The sequence below is a fragment of the Vulpes lagopus genome, chromosome 8 (genome assembly GCF_018345385.1).
Source record: "Vulpes lagopus strain Blue_001 chromosome 8, ASM1834538v1, whole genome shotgun sequence".
NCBI classification, from domain to species: Eukaryota; Metazoa; Chordata; class Mammalia; order Carnivora; family Canidae; genus Vulpes; species Vulpes lagopus.
This window is the reverse complement of record NC_054831.1, coordinates 215,637-236,202: the sequence shown is the minus strand read 5'-3', so window position 1 is coordinate 236,202 and position 20,566 is coordinate 215,637. Positions and strand designations below refer to the sequence as shown.

Genomic DNA, 20,566 nt, shown 5'->3' with positions numbered 1-20,566 from the left:
TTGTTCGCCACCATGCAGCCCGAGACAGGGCTCCTCCCCGCCCTCCTGCCCGCGGGCCACACGGTCGCCTCGGGCCACGACGAGGACTCAAGCCAGGAACTGGGCCCCACCTGCCGCCAGCATCGCTCCGATTCAGGTCTTTATTGAAGGTGGCAGGAGCCTCTCCATGTTCTATGAAAACTAACACCTCAACCTCAGAACGTCGGGGAAGCGAGAAGTCCGTTTTCTTTAAAAAAAAAAAAAAAAAGTCCTGGCTGATCTGAGTACTTAGGAGGAGACACGGTACCTGATTGACACCACAAGGCAAACCTACGGCCAGCACGGCCGCCACGGGCCCGGGGGGCAGACGGGCCCGACAGCCTCCGCTGCTCCGTCCGGCGGTGGCTCCCCTGACGCTGTGCTGCAGGAGGCGGGGGTAGCCGAGCGCAGGAGTGGGGGCTGGGGCCGAGGCAGCCGGGCCACGGAGCTCCACGCCAGCCTCTCCTCCCTGCTCTCCTCAGGCAGCGGCGCGCCTCAGCGGGTTGACGTCAGGTGGTTTCTGTTGTGGGAAAACCTGCGGAGAGGACGGAGGCCTGAAGAGTTGGCCGGGCGGGAGGCAGCCGGCGTGGGGGTCCGGGCGCCACTCCCTGAGCCCGGCCTCTGGGGACAGACGCCCACGGCCGCCCCGGGCCTCACCTCTGCACACGCTCCACCAGGTGCGCCATCAGCTTGTCCGAGATGCCGGGGCAGGACTCCTCCGCCAGGCTGAAGGCGTTCTCCAGCTCTTCCAGCGCCCCCACGCCCCCGCCGCTCTGCTTGTGCTTCTCCTTGAGCTGCAAAGACAGCACCCGCCTCCCGTGAGCTCCGCCCATGGGCCCTCGCCTCCACAAGCATGTGCGGGAGCCCAGGTGCCAGGGGCCCTAACAGCCCTCCTGCCACACAGCTAGGCTGGCCAAGCCCCACCTGCCCCCATGGCGGGGCGGCCTGTTAGTGGCGGGCCGGGCCACCCAGGCTTCCTCCCAACCGCGGGCCGCAGAGGCCACGGCGGAGGTCCGCTGCTCAAGAAACCCTCCCAGAAGCCCTGAGGTCCCCGCACCCGGAGCCGGGTGGCCTCCCCACCACCCGGGCCGCGAGAAGCCCACGGAGGGTCCCCTGCCCTCCAGCTGACCTGGCAGGTAGCAGTCAGGTCAAGCCTGTGTCACACCCCAGAAACAAAAGGGGAAAGAGCCTGTGTGTCTCCAGGAGGCCCCCAGGACACCCCTCAGCAGCCTCAACTGCAGGCCCAGCCCACAGAGGCCACAGCAGGTGCACCCAACAAGCGGGATGAAGCCATGCCCCACCCCCCCACCTGTCCCAGAGCATCCTGGGGTGGGCACCTGCCCCAGGCCATTGAAGCACACAGCTGAGCCCCCTGACAGTCCAGCTTGTCACCTGCTCCCCTCCGACCTCCTCCCTCACCCCACAGTCCCCCGGAGGTGGGAGCTCCCCTGCCTAAACCCAGATTCCCCCCTACATCGTATTCCTGGGGTGTCAGCAAGCACCCATCAGCAGGGGGCACGTAGGGGAGTCACCCTCGGGGCCTCCCCGCCCTGGGCCTGGTACCCAACTCCAAGAACTCAACCTCCCAGGCTCCCTAAACAGGACCATCCCGTGTGTCTGCAATTCAAAATAAAAGGTCACAAAACACAGTTTTTGTTCAGTCATCCTGAGACCCCCACCGGCCCCCAGGAGGCTGAGCACTCGGGGTGGGCACAGCCCCTTCTGCTCCCTTGCTCAGAAGGCCTGGCCCCCAGATCCCAGCCTGACCACCGTGGGCCCCGAGGGGTGCTGGCCAGTGCACGTCACCGTGACCCTTGAGGGGACACTGAGGGGAGTGTCTGCAGAGAAGCACCACTGCCCTCTGCCCGGCGACCCCCACGCGGGCCCTCACCTCTCCAAAGACAGGACGGACCAGCGTGGACAGGCACTGGGACCTTGGCTGCCTCTTGACAGGCTCCGCGGACTGTGAAGTCAAAGCCACGGCAGGGTGGGCAGGAGAGAGGGCAGAGCGCGCCCAGGCGGCAGGCGTGCTCCCTCCCCACCTGTGCCCCTGTGGAAGCACACACGCCAGGGTGCCTGCCACCCCCGAACGCAGCCCCCCCGCCCCCCGCGCCAGGTCAGACCTTCTGGGGGCCGTGCAGGGCCGTCCCCTTGTGCAGCTTGCTGTGGGGGCTTGGCCGGATGGTGGGGGGGAACGTCCAGATGGGACCTTGCTCCCCGTCCTCAGCGTCTGCATCGCTACGGTGGAAGGTGAAGGGCCGTGAGGGCCACGGGGCTGGGATCGGGGGAGCCCGAGGCCCGCACCCACTCAGCCTGCGTCTCGGAGGCAACCTCACGGCCCTCGGCCAAGGAGGCCCGCCTGGCGCCCACGGCACAACGCCCAGGGCCGCAGGGGCGCGCCCGCCATAGGGGCCCCTACATGTCAGAGTCCTCGGAGCTCGACTCCTCGCCGTGCCCCTCCGACTTCCAGCGCTTGTAGCGGTCGATGAGCTCGGTGAGGAAGGAGGTCTTCCTGGTGTAGCGCGTGATGAACTTGTGCTTCAGGAGCTCCTTGGCGGTGGGCCGCTGCCAGGGAAAGGATGCGGTCACCAGGCACCAGGGACAGCCGCACCCGCTGCTCCCGGGGCCCTCCCCCCGCGACCGTGGCTGTCCCCTGGAGCCCCGCCGCAGAGCCGCCTCCCAGCCGGCCCGGGGAGCAGGGCTTACGAATCGGGGGTCTTTGTTGAGACAGGCCTCCACGAACTCCTTGAAGGGCTTGCTGTGGTGGCCCTCCAGGGTGGGCGGGCTGTTCTTGGGGATGAGGAACAGGACGCGCATGGGGTGCAGGTCCGAGTTCGGAGGCTCGCCCTTGGCCAGCTCGATGGCTGTGATCCCCAGCGACCAGATGTCGGCCTGGACAGAGAGCCACGTGGCACCGTTGCTACCCGGGGCTCCCCGAGCCGTGCCGCGGCCACCCTCCCACCCGCCACCGCGCCCACCTTGAAGTCATAGGCCGACTGCTTGATGACCTCGGGTGCCATCCAGAAGGGCGTGCCCACGAACGTGTTCCTCTTGATCTGGGTGTCCGTGAGCTGTCCCGCCACCCCGAAATCTGCGAGCTTCACGTCCCCCTGCTCCGAGAGCAGCACGTTGGCAGCTGCTCGACACAGGACAGCACGTGTCACCCTCAGGACCACGAAGGCCCCGGCCCGCACACGGCTGCCTGAGGAAGCGCGGCCGTCTCTTCCCGGGACCTTGGCTTTCCTCTCCAGCAGGCGGACCAGAGACCCGGGGCCACAGGCGCTGCAGGTGGGCAGCTGCCAGTGCAAGGGGCCCGCATGGGCACCCCCGGCAGGGTTCCAGAGCCCTCCCGGCGTTTGCCTTCTATGACAAACCCAAGAGCAGAGCCACAGCACGGCCAGCAGAGGGGACCGTGACCCCTGCCCTCACGCCCCCCACACCTCCCCAAGTCCACACTTCCGGTTTAAAGAGGTCCCCTCTCCCACAAGGTGCAAGGCTAGTGTTTTCATTGCACGGGGACAGGAGGCCCCCAGCGCCCAGCACCCCCCCTCCCTGCCACCTCACGCCCTGGCACTCTAGGAGCAGGGTGGGGGGCACAGGGACCTTTGATGTCTCGGTGGATCTTGCGCTCTGAGTGCAAGTAGTCCAGACCCTTCAGGATCTCCCGCAGGATGGTGGCGATGTAGGTCTCCTCCAGGGGGCCAGGTTTAAGCTGCGGGCAGAGCGGGGGGCAGGCTCAGCAACCCCACCGACACACCCCGGCCCTCCTCCTGCGCTGTTCCACGTCCCTCACCAGGGCCCTGACCTGACCCCGCTCTACCAGGGGCAGGGGCCCTGCCGCGTGCAGGAGCCTCCTGTTCCCTCAACTCCTGAAATAAATGGAGCTTCGCACGCTGAGCGGGGAGCGCGTACGCGGCTCACTTCTTCATTGCAAAGCGGAGTCCCAGCCGCAGCGCCCGGCCTGTTTGCCTGGGGGCGCCAACCAGCCCGTGGGCCCAGGACCACAAACACATCGTCTGGCTTAGATGGCTCCTAACTAATACGTGATACACCAAGACGGCAGAGGAGAGGCGCCCAGGGGTCCTCGGGTCCAGGGCTGCCGCGGCACAGCGCCCACGGCAACCTCCTTTGGTCCGCTCCTGCCCATGGCAAGCTGCCCCTGCTGCGGCCTACACCTCACCAGGTCCAGCGCGGAGCCGCCGCCCAGGTACTCCATGATGATCCACAGCTTCGTGCTCTGGGACCAGAGAAACACCTATCAGCACGTGGCGGAGAGCAAAGGGGCACGGCCGGGCCCCCAGGACACACCCTCCCCAGCAGGGCGGACTCGGGCCCCTGGCCCCTCAGGGACCCCCATGCAAGGGCCCAGCAGCCCCATCCAGCCCCCTCCCATCACACCCCCACGCAGCCACTTTGCAGATGGTCCAGGGGCCGGGTCCACTGTGCCGAGACCCCATCAAAAACCAGACCGGGAAGATGGGAGGCCCAGGCGGCCCTCGGCCTCTGCGGACCTGCACCCCAGGCAGCCCCCTTCCCCTGGGCAGCCCCCCAGAAGCTGGCCTCGGGCTCCGGCTGCAGGGGTCCCAGAGTGGACCTGGCACGGCTCCCCACCACCTGCCCCACGGGGGCTGCCCCAGCCCTGGGAGAGATGCCTCCAGCCAGCGATGGGTCACTGGCCACTTCAGAGCAACTAGACCCCACTCCCAACCCACATACCCACCTGGCCCTCAGGGCTGTTTTCTGGGGGGCAGCTGTGAAGCTGGGTCTGCGCTCAACTGCCCAGGCCTCCTGCCCCTCAGACCAGACCTCTGCTCCCCACTGGCCCCCGGGGGGCCGCCAGCCCAGGCTCTGAGCAGGACTTTCTGACCCCGTGGAACACTGGGCGTCAGCACTGTCCTCTCGGGGGGCGGGAGGGGGCCAGGCGCGGCGGGGCGCGCACGTATCCAAGAGCAGCCCAGCACAGAGCAAGCCCCCTCCCTGCGGGCACCTTCAGGTAGGAGCCGAAGTAGCGGGTGATGTAGGGGCTGTCGCACTGGCTCAGCACGGTGATTTCCTGCTGAATGTCCTCGATCTCGTCCTCGGCCTCCTCCAGGTCGATGATCTTGATGGCCACCACCTCCTTGGTGCGGTTGTCGATGCCCTTGTAAACCTCCCCAAAGGAGCCCTTGCCGATGCGGTCCAGCTTGGTGAAGAGCTCCTCAGGATCCACGCGTGGGTGCTGCCGGGACACGGCGGGCCGTCAGCAGAGCGGCAGCACAGGCTGCGGGGACCCTGCCGCTGGGAGGTGGCGATCCCCAAACGAGGAGCCGGGGAGCTCACCGCGTTCTCTTCCCCTTTCTTCTTTTTTCACCTTTTGTTCAGAAAAACTAAACGTACACTCTGCCCAGAGGAAAAAGCCTCCGAGACACGCAGGCCCAGGCAGACAGGATGGCTCCCCCGCCCACAGCCCACTGTGGGGAGGACCAGGTGCCGCACACTGACCACGTGACGGGGGAGCGGGCAGGGAGTGGGGACTTGGGGCCACGAGGCCACCCCGTGACAGCGGGACGGCACCCAGAGCCCCTCGTGGACCACGGGTCCGGCGGCTGAGAACACCCCACGCTGCCACCCGCCTGGAACCCACATGCGGCACGAAGCAGGACTCGTGTTAGCAGCAGGGGGAGCCCGGGGCCGAGGGGCGGACCGGCGCCCGCCTTCCCGAGCCCCGGGAGAACCCTTAAACAGCAAAGTATCAATCAGAATACGAAGCCAGCCCGCGTGGTGGTGCCCGGAGGCCACGGCCCGGGAGGGGCTTCCCTTTGCGGCCCTCAGACCCCCGAGCTACGAGCTGCAAACCGAGGCTTTCCGGGTGCTTGAAACTGGATCTCGGGAAACTACCGCATGCGGGCCTCAGATGGAAACTGCGGCCCAGCGAGCACCCCGCAGCCTGGGCACCAGGACACGGGGGACAGGGCTCCACGGGGTCTCCGAGAGGGGCGCTGACGCCCCGGGATCCAGGGCGCAGGCCACTAGCTGGCCCTGAGGCAGCCCGCGGGGTCCCCGGGAGCCCCCCGCCCCGCAGGGCCGAGGCCCGGGGCCGAGCGCGGGAGCCGAGGCTGGGACCTGGCGTCCTGCCCAGACGGGGGCAGAAGGGCCTTCCTGAGGCTCCACGACTCCTGTCCCGCAGGAGGCACCTCCGCCAGAAGGCCCTGCTCCCACAGCCCACGCGCCTGTCACAGGAGGGCGTCTAAAGCAGCCACGCGTGAAAAGGAATCAAATCCAGCTCCCCGAGCCCCGTCGGCCCCGACTGCCGTGGGCCCTGTGCGAGGAAGGCCTGTCCTGGGGTCGCTGGGCGCCCACAGCGCCGAGGAGGGTCCTCCACGCACACGAGCCCCCTCGGGCTCCCCGCCAGCCAGAGCTCGGGGACTCCAGCGGCCTCGCCCACAGTGCGCAGGCCCACGTGGCACGCACAGCCCCTTCCAGGGGCGCTGTGCTCCAGGCAGAGGACGCTGCGGCTGAGCTCCAGGCAGAGGACGGAGGGCCGCCCGTGCCGGGCACCTGCGGGAGCCGGGGGTGGGGAGTCCCGGCTGGGACCCCGGGTCACGGGCCGTGGGCTGCGCTGCAGCACAGCCTTCGGGGCAGGGCCGAGGGACGTGCGGGCCTCCCACCGGGCCGGTGAGGTGCTGTCTTCGGTCCTCAGCAGAGCCGAGGCCGGCCCGGAGCGGGCGTGGGAACCACCCACCATGCACCTGTTCCTGCTGCACCCGCTCTGGAGAAACCCAGGACCACTTAGGAACGTGGCCGTGAGTCACAGCTGCTTGGCTGTCTGCAGCGTGCGGACGGGGGACGTGGATCCCACGATTAGCACCCACCCCGACCTCAGAGGCCTGCCTGGGGTCTGCCAGCAACTCCCGGCCCGCGTGGGCGGCCAGCCGTCAGCAGGAAAAGGCCATCCGCCGGGAGAGCGCCCTCCGCCTCTGGGGGGAAGCTCGCGATCCCCTGCTCAGTCCTGGATGTCACAGAGGACCTGGCCCCTGGGCCCATGTGTTCAGTGCCCCAGGCGTGGGCGTGGGGGCTGCCCAGGGGTTGTGGTCCAGCTGGTGCTGTGGCGCTGTGTCCTCTGTCCTATGAAAACCTGGCAGCACCAGTCAGCACCGCTGTGCCTCGGGGTCCCCTCTGCACCCTCAGGCCTCTGTGGGCGACGTGTCCTGTGCCTCTGCTCCCGTCAGCCCTGCTGAGGACACTACGTCACTGTCCACGAGGGCCCAGAGCTGGGTCAGTTCACCACGGCAGCCCAACCAGGGAGACCCCACACGGGGCGCTTGGACCCCCGTGGCCTGGGGGAGCACGCGTGGAGCCCTGAGCCACAGCTCTGGGCCTCGACCCCAACCCTCGCCCCGAGGCCGGACAGCTCGAGCACATCACAGGGACCACCCGCTCCAGCCCCCTGGCTGAAGGTGTGTATAGCTCCTGCATCTCGGCTGCTTTTCTAGGCCACGCACAGCACACGGTCTGGAGGATCCCTCAAAGCTTGAGTGGCTCTGGGACTTGAGACCCTCCTTCCCCAGCCCTGCAGCGGCCAGGTCTGTGGCCCCACAAGATGAAGGGAGCGAGGCCACTCCCACCACCACGCGGCAGGCAGGGCGGGAACCAGCCGGCGGGGACCCTGAGGCTAGGCAGGGTCGCCCCACGGGGTCACAGCACAAGTGTCTCGAGAAAATCAGGCTTCCCGCCCGGACAAAGGCCACGTGTGCAGGCCTCTAAAGGACGACGGCTTCCCCCTTGGGGCCCTGCCCAGCGCCCCCAGCCCTGCACCCCGCAGCAGGGGCGCCCCGCCCCGCCGAGGGTCAGCCCGGGGCACAGAGACCCCTCGCCCCGACGGCTGCCTCTGGGGCCGGGAGCGACTCCGCCAGCGCCCTCTTTCCTCCGGGAGTCAGGAGAGCTTGTCCGCTTCGGGCAGACGCGGGGCTTGGTTCCGGGCGCCCCGGCGGCGGGCAGGGCCGGCCACGCTTCTGGTCACCGGGCGGGGCAGCGGGTCGCCGCGGGCCCAGGCGGGGAGCGGCCGCCTCGGAAGCGCGCTCGTCTCCTTCAACCCGATTCTTTTCCAAACGGGCGCGTCTGCTCGGGGCCGGGCCGCGGGGCGGGAGCGGGGTCCCGGGGCGTCGCAGCTCGCGGCCCCGGCACCGGGAGCAGGTGGAGGCGCGGCCCCAGGCCCGGGGGCGGCTCGGGCACAGGCAGGACCCGCCCCGCCCGCCCGCCCGCCCGGCCCGGCCCTCCTACCTGGTTGGCGAATCCCCGCAGGTGAGCCATGTCCGCGACGCCCTCGACGGTCCGCGGCCTCCGGCGGCCCGAGACCCCGCCCGCCGCTCCGGAGCCAGCCCGGCCGCCCGCCTAGGCCGCTGCAAGGACCGCGGCGCGCTCACGCCCACGCCCGCGCCCCGCCCCGACCCCGGCCCCGGCCCCGGCCCCGGCCCCGGCCCCCGCCCCGACCCCGCCGCCCCCCGCGAGCCCCCGGCAAGCCCCGCCCCCCGCGCCGACCCCGCCCCGCCCCGCGAGCCCCGCCCCGGCCCCCCGCGCCCCCCACTCGCCCCCGGCCCCTGCCGCCCGCCCCGCCGCCGACCACCGCCCGGCCCCCGCCCCAACCGCCCCAGGCGCGGGCCCTCCCGGCAGCGCGCCCACCTCCGGGGGGCTCCATCCCGGCCTCCCCCGGCCCGCTCCTCAGCGCCCGCGAAGGCTCCCACCCGCAGCCTCCTCGCGCCCGGGGACGCCCGGGCCCTCCAGCCCCGGAGCAGCGGCAGTGACGGCGGCGGCGGCCGGAGAAAGCCCAGCGGCGGCGACGGCGAGAGGGCGCGCGACGTCGTGGCCCGGCGCGGGGGTCTCTGGGACACCGAGTTCCGCCGCTCGCCGCGCGTCCCGGTGCCCGCGGGCGCTGGACTACAAGTCCCGGAAAGCCTCGCGGCGGGGCGGTGTCGCGGGGCTCGCCGGGACTCGGAGTCGGGCTTCCTGAGCGGCTGCGGACCACGTCTCCCAGCAGGCCGCGGGGCGGGCCGGGGCCGGGGCGGGGCGGGGCGGGGCGGGGCGGGGCGTGCAGCCCGGGGTTGGGGCGGCCCCCGGCCGAGCGCCCTCCTCCCGCTGCCCCTGCCCCCGCCCCGCGGCCCCCGCGCGGCCCCCTCCTGGCCCCTCCGTCCCCCTCCGCCCACCTTGGCGCATCCTGCTGCCGCCTGTTCCTAGGCCCTGCCCGGCCGCGCGGCCCGAGCATCTCCGCGGCGGCTGATGGAGAACCGAGCGGCGCTGCACGAGCCGGGGCGCTCCCGCCTGGGCAGAGGGACGCGGAGGCCCTGGAGCCGCGGGCCGGCCCTGGGGACGGGCTGGCGGGACCCGCCGGACAGGGGAGGGCGGATACCGCGGGCGCAAGCGGGGAAGCCCCGCGGAGTCGGCTTCCCGGGAGGGGAGGGGACGGGAGGGGACGGGAGGCCGCGACCGGTGCAGCAGCGTCCCCGCGGGATGAGGGTTCGGGAGCGGCGGCCCAGCCCCCGGGACCGCGGACGCGGTGAATGTTATGCCTGTTATGATTCAAGCAAAGTGCAACGGAATAGAAAAGGGGCCGAGTTCTGACACGTTACGACATGAGCCTCGGAAGCTCTGCAGCCCGGGGGGGGGGGGGGGCCGGTGTGACCCCGGAGACCCGGGATCGGGCCCTCGTCGGGCTCCCCGCTCGGAGCCTGCCTCTCCCTCTCCCTCTCCCTCTCTCTCTCATGAATAAATAAAATCTTAAAAAATAAAGACTCTCTGCTGGGGCACCTGGGGCCTCCGTGGGTTGAGCGACCGACTGTTGGCCCCAGCCCAGGCCGTGGTGTCAGCTTGGGTGGGGGTCTCTGACCTGGGTCGGGAGATGGAGCCTGCCCGAGACTGCGCCCCTCCCCCAACTCCTGTGCCCGAGCTCACGCTCTCCCTCCCTCCCTCTCTCTCAAATAAATGAATCTTTTTTTTTCCTTAAGTTTTAAATGAATAATTTTTTTTAAATCCCACTATGCCTGGGGCACCTGGGTGGCTCCACCCATTAAGCATCTGACTCTTGGTTTCAGCTCCAGTAATGATCTCATGGGTCGGGGATTCTCTCCCTCCTCTCCTCCCCCCATTCCCACTCTCTCTCTCTCTCTCTCTCTCTCTCTCATAAATAAATAAATCTTTAAAAAAAATCATGCCAGGGGACATACACCCTTCACAAAGAGGCAAATGCTATGTGGTTGCACATGTATAAGGCATCCAAAACAGGCCAATTCAAAACACAGAAAGAATAGAGGTTTCCACGGGTTGGGGAAGGGAATGGGGAATTACTAGTTATTGAGACAGAGTTTCTGTTTGGGGTGATAAAAGAAAAGTAGTGATGATCATAAAACATCATATATTTACTTAATGTCACTGAACTCTACACTCCATATTTTATGTTATGTGTATTTTTTAAATATTTTATTTATTAAAAATAAAAGAGGGATCCCTGGGTGGCGCAGCAGTTTGGCGCCTGCCTTTGGCCCAGGGCGCGATCCTGGAGACCCAGGATGGAGTCCCACATTGGGCTCCTGGTGCGTGGAGCCTGCTTCTCCCTCTGCCTGTGTCTCTGCCTCTCTCTCTCTCTCACTGTGTGCCTATCATAAGTAAACAAATAAATAAATAAAAATAAAAGATTTGGTTTATTTGTGGGACATCTGGGTGGCTCAGCGGTTGAGCATCTGCCTTTGACTCAGGGCCTGATCCCAGAGTCTGGGATCAAGTCCCCCGTCGGGCTCCCTGCATGGAGCCTGCTTCTCCCTCTGCCTGTTTCTCTGCCTCTCTCTCTGTCTCATGAATAAATAAAATATTTTTTTTAAAATATTTTTTTGGGGAGAGAGAAGCAGGGGGAGCGGCAGAGGGAGAGGGACAAGCAGGCTCCCCGCAGAGCAGGGAGCCCTACAGGGCTCGATCCCAGGGCACAGGGATCACATTCTGAACCAAAGGCAGACGCTTGACTGACTGAGCCAGCCAGGCGACCCTGTTACGTGTATTTTACCACAAATCCAAAAAAGCAATGATAAAGTGGACTTCAACAAATTTTTAAATTTTGCTTTCAAAAGACATTGCTAAGAAAATGAAAAGACATGCTACCAGCCTGGGAGAAAATAATACCGCGGATCACACATCCAACTATATATACGTGTGTGTGTGTCTAGAGCTCGCCAAACTTAACAGAAAACAACCCAATTAAAGAAACAAAATGAGACCAGACTTGACGCTTCGCTGAGGAGGATAAATGAATGCCAGACAGCCCATGAACAGGTGCTGGCCGTCAGGGAACTCTCCGGGAAATGCAAATTAAAACCACAGCGAGTGGGCAGCCGGGGTTGCCCAGCGGTTTAGCACCTGCCTTGAGCTCAGGGCGTGATCCGGGGGTCCTGGGATCGAGTCCTGCATCTGGCTCCCTGCACGGAGCCTGCTTCTCCCTCTGCCTGTCTCTGCCCCTCTCTCTGTGTGTCTCTATGAATGAATAAATAAAATCTTTAAATAAATAAATAAATAAATAAATAAATAAATAAATAAATAAAACCACAGCGAGGTACTACCTACCTGCATGTGACAATGGCTGAAATAAAGAGTCGCGACGGTGGCGAGTGCCCCAGCTCTCCCGGGAGCCGCAGTTCTAGCACCGAGTCCTGCGTCTCCGACACCCCGTGGCCCTGGGCGGCAGAGAAAGGCTGTTCCCTCGGGGCAAGGGTGCAGAACCTGGAAGCCTCACAGGTCGCCACGGTCTGAATGCAAAATGCTGCAGCCGCGCCGGACACCGCGCCAGACACCTGGCTGCTTCCGTGGCCCGTGCGCCCGGCCTATGGCCCGGCCCCCCAATCCCAGGTGTTCATCCCGGAGAACTGGAGAGTCAGCCTCACAGAAAGAGGGGGACGTGAGCGCCTCGGGCACACGCTCTCGGGCGCTTCCAGGCCCCAACGTGCCCTCCGGGGCCTCGGCCCACCCCACTGGCCCAGGGATGCAGGTGCGGGGCCAGAATTTGGGGGCCCCCTCCGCCGGGCCCCGGGACTGGGGGAAGTGAGCCGGAAGCCTCTGCCCTGAGCCGCGGGCTCCGCAGGCCGACTCGTCTCAGGGGGCCATGGGAGCTCGGGGGCCTGCGGGGCCGAGGCGGGGAGGGGGGCCGGAACCGCCTCCCTGGGGGGTGAGCAGTGTTTGGATCCACCTTGCCCCCGGGAGCAGGTCCCAGGGGGTGTCCCCAGGCCTGTCAGACCTTAAACCAGGCAGGGATATGAGCGTGCAGCGGCCACTGCGGGCGGGCAGCAGGGGACAGCGCTGCTCCCCCTCCCTGGGACACAGGCTGCACCGGAGGGGGGGTACAGGTGGCCCAACCTGCCCCTAGGAGCCCCCTTGTCACACGGTGGGCGCCCATCAGCCTGGACCCTGAAACCCAGCATTGAAGAGAATGGAGGAGGGGAGGGCGCTGGCAGCTCAGGACGATGCTGACCACCGGTGACCGTGGGTGGAGGAAGCCCTCAGACAGCAGGTGTCACAGGGCCTCAAGGGGCATCCCCGGTCTCCCTTGCAACTGAGAGATTGCAGGGAGGGAATCCCGTGTGAGGAGGTCTCGAGGCCGCTGGGCTCAGGTGCGGGACGGACCTGGGAGGTGAGCACCCCGCCAGGCCCCTGGGCTCCCCGGGGTCTCTGCCAAAGGTCCCTGACCTTCGATCCCGCTCTCCACTCAGTAGCTTTGTGCAGGACAGGTGCGGCCCTCCTGGGCCTCAGAGTCTCCTCCGTCCTGGGGAGACGGGGGCCCTCTGCGGGTTGTGACTAAAACCCCAGCTGCGCTCTAATTGTCCCCGGGGGTCCCCAGGACTGGGAGGCTCAGTGGGGCACCAGGCCTGTCTCCTGAGCAGAGGGAGCCTGTGTGCAACCCCAGGGAGGCCTCAGGGTCCAGCCCGAGCTGAGGCAGCCCGCTCCCAAAGCCAGGCCAGCAACTGAGGAGGCAGGACTTCCCCAGGCAGCTGTCTGTGGGAGGGTGGGGGCAGGCGGGGACCGGCACAGACCTCCCCCGAAGGGAGGGAGGCTTGCCAGTGAGTGAAAGACCAGGTTGTAGAACCACATCCCAATTTTGTACGCGTGTGCAGAGTATTTTGACCTGAGAGGACTTTGGGGACCATACACGGCGACGTGGATCTTCAATTTTATTTTTATTTGCTTTTCTGGTCTTCCAAGTGTACTTCAGTGACCAGGTCTCACTCCTGTACTCAGAAAAACAGCTGGCCTGTGTGTGGCTGCTGCCATGACTTTGAAACCTCAGAACAACGAGGGTTGCTTCAAAACAACATAGGCAGGAGGAAGGTGGGCCTCGGGCCTCAGGAGGCGCTGAGAAGGTAGGAGAAAGAAACACCTGCGCGGCAGGAGGAGGACCCCGGAGCCCAGGTCCCCGTCCCGCCCGGAGCACGGCTGGGGCAGCTGGCGCCCACTCCCCGTCCCACCTGGGCTGCGGGGGCCCCAGCCACCCCCCACCCCTGCAGCCTCGGGGGGATCTCGTGGCGGTGCCCGTGAGGCCAGGCCTGGGTCAGGTCCTCTGTGGTCCCAGAGACGCTACGTCTCCACCTTCTAAGACTGAATGTAAGTTGGGGAAACACTCAAACCCAGTTTGGTGAGGCCTGGCGCCTTCAGGAGCTTCCCAAGGGGCCCCAGCCTCCGCCCCCCAAGCGGCTTCCCGGCCGACCCCGGACAGAGACGAGGCGGCATCGGGCTCCAGACCAAACGCCTGCTCTGCCCGGTGCGCACTGACGAGCTCAGAGCCCTGGCCCTGTTTTGTGTCCGGGCCTCCGGGCCCTGGTAGTGGGGTTCCGTGGGGACAATGGTGTCCCCCATGCCCCCCCACCCCCGCTGCTGACCCAGCAACCGCTTCCAGGCGTGAGCGCTAAGGACAGTGGGCACGATTTTGCTCACTAGAGGTACAAGCGCAAGCACCGCACACCCCCAGCGGTAGTAGCAGTTCGTAGCCCGGAAGCCCGGGAACCTGGGCAGAGTCATCCAGCTGCGGCCGGTGACACGCGCCCCGACTCAGGGACAAGGGAGCGCAGGAGAATGTCTACACTGTGCTCTGGCGACCGCCCCCCCCCACCCTCTGCGCCCCTCTCCTTCCCTGTCCTCCCCTGTGGTCGGAGAGAAATGTACGGAACGTTCTGCAGCATGGCCTGGGAGCCAGATTATGAATCTCTCGTGCAAGTCCTTGTAGTTGTTTTCAAAACTTCGGGACTCTTTGACTATGATCCCCTGGGGTGGGGGGAAGTCAGCTCCCCAACTGCCCCCGCACTACCCTCGCACCCAGGCATGCCAAGCTCACGCCTTTCCTGTGGCTGCCCAGACAAGGTGCCGCACACTGAGCGGCTTAAAACAACACGTATTTGGGGCGCCCGGGGGCTTGGCGGTGGAGCGCCTGCCGTTGGACCAGGGCATGATCCCTGAGTCCCGGATCGAGTCCCGCGTCGGGCTCCCGGCATGGAGCCTGCTTCTCCCTCTGCCTGGGTCGCTGCCTCTCTCTCTCTCTATGTCTGTCGTGAATAAATAAATAAATCTTTAAAAAAAAATCTTAAAAAAAAAAGCCCGACAAAGGGGCCTTCCCCACGAAGCCCCGGGAGCCGCGTCTCCTCTCGTAGCTCAGGGCGGCCTAGCTGGCGTCTCCCCCCTCCGGCAGCGGGCAGTTGCCCCCATGGGCCCCGCAGAAGGACGAGCACGCGCCCACCCCGACAGGCAGCCCAGAGCCTGGGCCCATGTGCCCGTGTCGCCTCATCCACCTGAGGGCGGCGGTAGGACTGGGAACCGCGAGCCTGGTCACCGGGCCGGGCCACAGGCTTCTAGAATGACGGGAAGGGACTGAACCTCGGGAATACCCTCAAGCTCAGAGGCAACTGCAAAGAAGGCAGCAGGTGCCGAGCGACAGGAACGTTTCACCAGACTTCGATGGACAGACAGCTGGAGGTGACACGGGGCGCGGATGCAACTGTTGGCTGCAGGCGGTGACGCCCCGTAACAAGCAGCCCTGGAACAGCCGCAGTGGTGGCACCCAGGTGTCTCCCTCGGGCGGGTGCCGGAAACACGCTCCGGCCCTCATCCCCCTGCTCTCGTGTCATAGGCCGAGGCGAGGTCGTGGCCTGGCTGGATGTCTGGGGTCAGGGGCGTGCACCCCCGGGTCCCGCGGGCAGGGACGGTGACGGAACTCCCCACCAGCTCCAGGGCCCGACCCCCGTGCCCCTTCCCCACCGTCCATGACCAGGTCCCGGGAAGTCGGGGATGGTGAGGCCCAGGGGAGGGGAGGCAAGGAGAGGACGCCTCCTGACATGCGGACGCTGGGCCCCCTTCCTGCTCCCTCTGCTCCAGGACACTGCCAGACGGGCAGGGACCCCCACCCTCACCCCACGCAAAGGGCCTGAGGAGCCTTCGCCGGAGGAGTCGGCCGGCCCAGGGACAGCGCCGCCTCGGGCTCCCTGCATGGAGCCTGCTTCTCCCTCTGCCTGTGTCTCTTCCACACTCTCTGTCTCTCTGTGTCTCTCATGAATAAATAAATAAAAATCTTAAAAAAAAATACTCTTGATCTGAGAGAACTCAGAGCACACGCAGGGAGAGGGGCAGACAGAGCAGCGGACCCCTTGCTGAGCAGGGCACCGCACGTGGGGCTCGACCCCAAGACCCTGAGATCATGACCTGAGCCAGAGGCAGGCGCTTCCCCGACTGAGCCCCCAGGTGCACCAAGAGAAAACTTTGTTAAAGCAACAAAGAATGAGAAGGAAGCATCTGACTAGAAAAGTAGGAGGATAAAATCAAGGAACTCGGGCAGCCCTGGTGGCTCAGGGGTTTAGCGCCGCCTGCAGCCCAGGGCATGACCCCGGGGTCTCGGGATCAAGTCCCACGTCGGGCTCCCTGCATGGAGCCTGCTTCTCCCTCTGCCTGTGTCTTTGCCTCTCTCTCTCTCTCTCACTCTGTGTGTGTGTCTCTATGAATAAATAAATAATATTTTTTTAAAAAAATTAAGGAACTCTTCCAGAAACCAGAGCCAAATACCAGTATGGACCAGTGGAAATATAATTACAAATAGGAGGAATTTTTTGTTGCAATCGGATCCAATTTTATTTAATATGTTGTGAATAAAATTTTTAAAATACTTTATTAATTAATTTATTTATTTATTTATTTGAGAGAGAGAGAGAGAAAGCAGAAGCAAGACCCTAGGATCATGACCTGAGCAGACGCTTATCCGACGAGCCACCCAGGAGCTTCAAATAAATTATTTTTATTATGGGAATGTAAGTTGATGTTAACATCGGAAAAGCTAAACATTGTAAGTCATCACACACGCAGGGGAAAAGAAATTGCTTTCATCTTAAGATGAGAAGAGATGAGGGATAAGAAATACGGCCCCAAACCACCACTTCCGCTGAGCATTACAGGGGGAATCCTACTCAGTGCAAGAAAGCCACAGAGGAAGAGGAGTGCGCGAATGAATAGAGTGTGGGAAAGAAGATTGCCAGTCCCGGCGGATGGCATCATTATGCCCATAAAATGTCCAGCAGAATTTACAGGCTGTTTATTTAGTAAGTTAATTATTGAGTTTGTAACTGTGCTATCCACTTCACTTGGTGTAAAAAAAACCGTCAATTCTGCATCCATAAATATTCATCAAAATATGAAAAGAAAAACTCCACATAGAGGAAGAAAACAGCATTTACCTTAAACGTAACAATGTGAAGGGTAAACTAACCAAAGATCTGGAAGACTTCTATGCTAAGATCTATAAAGAAAAAAATAAAATAAATAAAAATAAAAAAATAAAATCTATAAAGAAAATTTAGCAAAATTAAAAAGGCCTAATTAATTTTTTTAATGTTTCAGTGTTATTTAAATTTAAGTTCTAGTTAGGGGGACGCCTCGGGGGCCCTTCAGCTCAGGGCGTAACCCCGGGGTCCCGGGATTGAGTCCCACGTCGGGCTCCCCGCAGGGAGCCTGCTTCTTGCTCTGCCTGTGTCTCTGCCTCTCTCTGTGTCTCTCATGAATAAATAAATAAAATCTTTAAAAAACAATTTAAATTTTATTTTATTTATTTTTTTTTAATTTTTTTTTTAAATTTATTTATGATAGTCACAGAGAGAGAGAGGCAGAGACACAGGTGGAGGGAGAAGCAGGCTCCATTCACCGGGAGCCTGATATGGGATTCGATCCCGGGTCTCCAGGATCGCGCCCTGGGCCAAAGGCAGGCGCCAAACCGCTGCGCCACGCAGGGATCCCAACAATTTATTTTATTTTATTATTATTTTTTTTAACAATTTAAATTTTAGTTAACACATGGTGTAATATTAGTTTTAGGCATACGGTGTGGCAGATGCACCACTTCCATACGACACCGGCTCTCGGGGACAGGTGAGCCCCCGTGCCCATCCCGGCCGCCCCCCTGAAGGAAGAGGACCCCAGGCAGGCCTGCGTGGAGTTTAAAAGTCCTGGAAAAGCACCAGACTGTGCTGGATAAACTGGCAACCCAGTTTTGAGAAGACAAAAGAAAATCACCGTCTTTCTTCCTAACATCCACAAAAATGGATCCTAAATGCCACAGCAGAAGGCGGAGCGGAGCCCCCGCGTGTTTAGGCTGCAGGCTGGGAAGGGCTCCCAGCGCCCCCAGACCTCAGCCCCGGGCTTCGGGCCGCCCCTGTGAGCCGAGCCCCAGGTGCCAACCCGAGCGCTGCAGGACCGGCCAGCTGCAGTGGCGCCTCGGCCGCCAGTGAGGGTCGCCCAGCCCCGCATGGTCGTGCACCCACCTGCCCGCCGTGCTCCCGGGGCGCTGGGACCGCGCCCTGCCTCCCAGGGCCCTCGTGGGGACAGTGCTTGGGCCACGCCGAGGCCTCGCAGGTTGATGTCCACTGTCCACTTGACAGCTTCTGCTTCCAGATTCTTCACATGGCTCCAGGGTTCAAGGGTGCCATGGATTTCTGGTCGGAATCCTGTCTCCTTTCTGCTCCAGTTCCTGGCAGCATCACGGGGTGAGGCTTTTTTTCTTTGCCAGAGAGGCTGGGGTCTGGGGGGCTCCTTCCCCTCCTCTGTCTTTCCTGGAGGCTCCTGCCCGCCTTCCAGGTGGTCAGCACATAAATTCCTCTCCCGTCAGAGAAGCTCGGGGGCACCCCATCACCACGGCGAGGACCCCAGGCCAGGGGCCTGTCCTGGACCTCAAGAGAAGAGGGGCTAGAAGGCCGTGGGGTTGGACATGAACCCCTAAAAACAGATGTGTTTCCCCAGCAAACACACCGAAAGGGAGAGGGCCACCATCCCAGCAGCCCCAGTCTGGGCCCAGTGCCCGGGGTCCAGGAGGAGCAGCGGAGCACCTGAGCAGGGCAGGAGCAGGGCGGCGGGGTGGGGTGGGGGAGACCCGAGGCCCTGGGGAGGAAGCGTGAGCTGTGCAGGGGAACCCACACAAAGTGAGGCTAGATCGTGGTGTGTGCCTCAGTGGCAGCGTGGACTGTCCCGAGGGCAGACCAGCTGTGTGAGCGGCAGGCCGTGTCATGCTCTTGGGGACTCCAGGCCCACCCTAGCCTTGGCCATGCCGGTCGGGCCCCGGATTGCACAGAGGATGTGGGCGTGAGAAAGACTTTCACGGGGGCCGGGGGCGAGGCAGGAGGCAGGAGAGGGCATCTCTGGCGGAATGATGCGTGAGCACAGCTGCGAGGGTGACAGGGAGGAAGGCACAGCGACCCTGAGACGCACGTGTGTGGGGCGCATTGATGATCTGCAAGGACTGGGTGGCTTAGCTGTGAGAGCGAGGCAGGAGGGGGCACAGGAAGCCGCGGAGGTTGAGGAGGGTGAAGCCAGGTGCTGGGGAGCTGGGCAGCAATGCAGTCGGCTGGTTCTGGAAAGGGACGGTGTCCCCCCGCGCAGCGTGGAGCCGAGAGGCCACCCGGAGGATGGGTGCTGGCCTGCATGGGGGGGCGGGCAGCAGCAAAGGGGCAGAAGTAGCTCTTAGGATGCATTTTGAAAGGAGAACGAGGAGGGCGGGGAGACCCACCCCACCCCTGGGTCTTGGTCCGGCCCCACGGGCACCACGCCCCCGGCCCACGCCCGGAGAGCTCAGCAGCTCCTCTGTGCAGCACGCAGGCCCACCCCGGGGACAGGCCAGCTTCCTCCGTGCCTCGAGGGACCGGAAGACCTCAGCTAGTTCCAGCGTGACGCAGCCTTTCTAAGGTCGGGATGCGGGTCTGCGCTCGAACCACTCATGATTGGTGTAACCTCCTCTCCTGGTAAACACGTGGGCATTTCCACCTCCTGTGCCCTCGTTGGTTTTGAACATTCTCAGACGTGGCTTTGGTCTGACCTGTCCTGGGAGAAGTCCACTGGCTTCGGGCCTGGAGCCAGGCCAGAGCCGCTCTGCACCCACCCACGTGGCCCAGGAGAGGCGGATGACGATGTGTCCCGCTGTGTGTAGGAGGCTGAGTAGGGCAGGATGTCGCCTGAGGCCACATGCTGGGAAGGCAGCAGGAGGGAGCCCCCTCCCGCCCTGCCCCGGCTCCTGTCCACAAACATCGTTTTTTTTTTTTTTTTTTCTTTACCTGAAGTACAGGGACCCCAGGGTCAGGCTCCAAAGTACACAGTGTGTGCCCGGTTCTACAGCAAGGCCTTGGGCAAGTCCCTTACTCCCGTCTGTAAAGTACAGAGAAGCCCAAGCTAAGTGCCCTGCAGCAGAGCCAGAGGCGGGGCGCCTGGGAGCCTCCTGTTCACTAAGCATTGACTGTTATTGTTTTTTTAAGATTTTATTTATTTATGAGACAGAGAGCGAGATAGAGAACGAGAGTGAGAGAGAGACACACACACACACACACACAGGCAGAGGGAGAAGCAGGCTCCATGCAGGGAGCCCGATATGGAACTCGATCCCGGGACCCCGGGGTCACACCCTGAGCGGAAAGCAGGTGCTCAATGGCTCAAAGGCCAAGCCACCCAGGCGTCCCAGCATCCAACTTGTCATTTTGGCTCAGGTCATGATCTCAGGTGGTGGGCTTGAGCCCTGCGGGTGAGCCCCAGGGCAGGCTTGGTGCAGAGTCCGATTGTCCCTTTCCCTCTGCTCCTCCCCCTACTCTCCCTCTAAAATAAGTAAGTAAGTAAATAAATAAATAAATAAATAAATAAATAAATAAATAAAATCTAAGAAAGATGTGCCAGAGGCAGACTCTGTCCTGATGCTCCGGCTCCTGAGCTGAAGAGTACGTTCACACGCACACTCACACTTTGCAGGCCTAGAAGCTTTTCTGCCTAAACAGCTGTCAGTTCCTGAGCCCCACTAGGTGACAAGCACGTTTTCACACGGATTCACCGGTTCAGTCCTCTCCTCAACCATAGATGGCAGGTATTGCTCTTCTCTGTATCTACGGAGAAGCCAAGGCAGCCGGAGTTTGAACAGCTTTCCTAGATTCTATTCATGTTCTTGGCAGGTTTGGCCTTTAGTGCTTTGTTGGCCTCGCAAAATAAAGTGGTGAACATCTGCTCCCTTCTTAGTCTCTGGGCACGTTTGTTGTGTATGGTTGGT

The 20,566-nt window shown here is 63.2% G+C and overlaps 1 protein-coding gene across 2 annotated transcripts; it reads right to left on the bottom strand.

Moving 5' to 3' along the window:
• Window positions 1-126: 126 nt before the first annotated feature.
• STK25 (serine/threonine kinase 25) lies at window positions 127-8,867 on the bottom strand. Of its 2 annotated transcripts, none has more exons than XM_041768144.1 (12): window positions 8,739-8,867; window positions 8,278-8,396; window positions 5,006-5,236; window positions 4,199-4,255; window positions 3,622-3,730; window positions 2,997-3,154; window positions 2,725-2,910; window positions 2,438-2,583; window positions 2,142-2,256; window positions 1,910-1,981; window positions 676-812; window positions 127-553 (listed from the first exon to the last, which is right to left on the bottom strand). In XM_041768144.1, the coding sequence occupies exons 2-12, from the start codon at window positions 8,305-8,307 to the stop codon at window positions 514-516; spliced, it is 1,281 nt and encodes a 426-aa protein (XP_041624078.1). In that variant the 5' UTR covers window positions 8,308-8,396; window positions 8,739-8,867; the 3' UTR covers window positions 127-513. The 2 variants fall into 2 exon arrangements, with proteins under 2 accessions (XP_041624078.1, XP_041624077.1); XM_041768143.1 differs by having other exon boundaries at window positions 8,677-8,819.
• Window positions 8,868-20,566: the final 11,699 nt, after the last annotated feature.

What these genes read in the sequence shown, in the direction of transcription:
- STK25 (XM_041768144.1), bottom strand. Translation starts at nt 8,307, where the DNA reads ATGGCTCACCTGCGGGGATTCGCCAACCAG. An exon ending in AGCTCCGAGGACTCTGACAT is followed by an intron (nt 2,257 to 2,437) that starts GTAGGGGCCCCT and finishes CTTCCACCGTAG; the next exon opens with CGATGCAGACGCTGAGGACG. An exon ending in CCCTGCACGGCCCCCAGAAG is followed by an intron (nt 1,982 to 2,141) that starts GTCTGACCTGGC and finishes TTGACTTCACAG; the next exon opens with TCCGCGGAGCCTGTCAAGAG.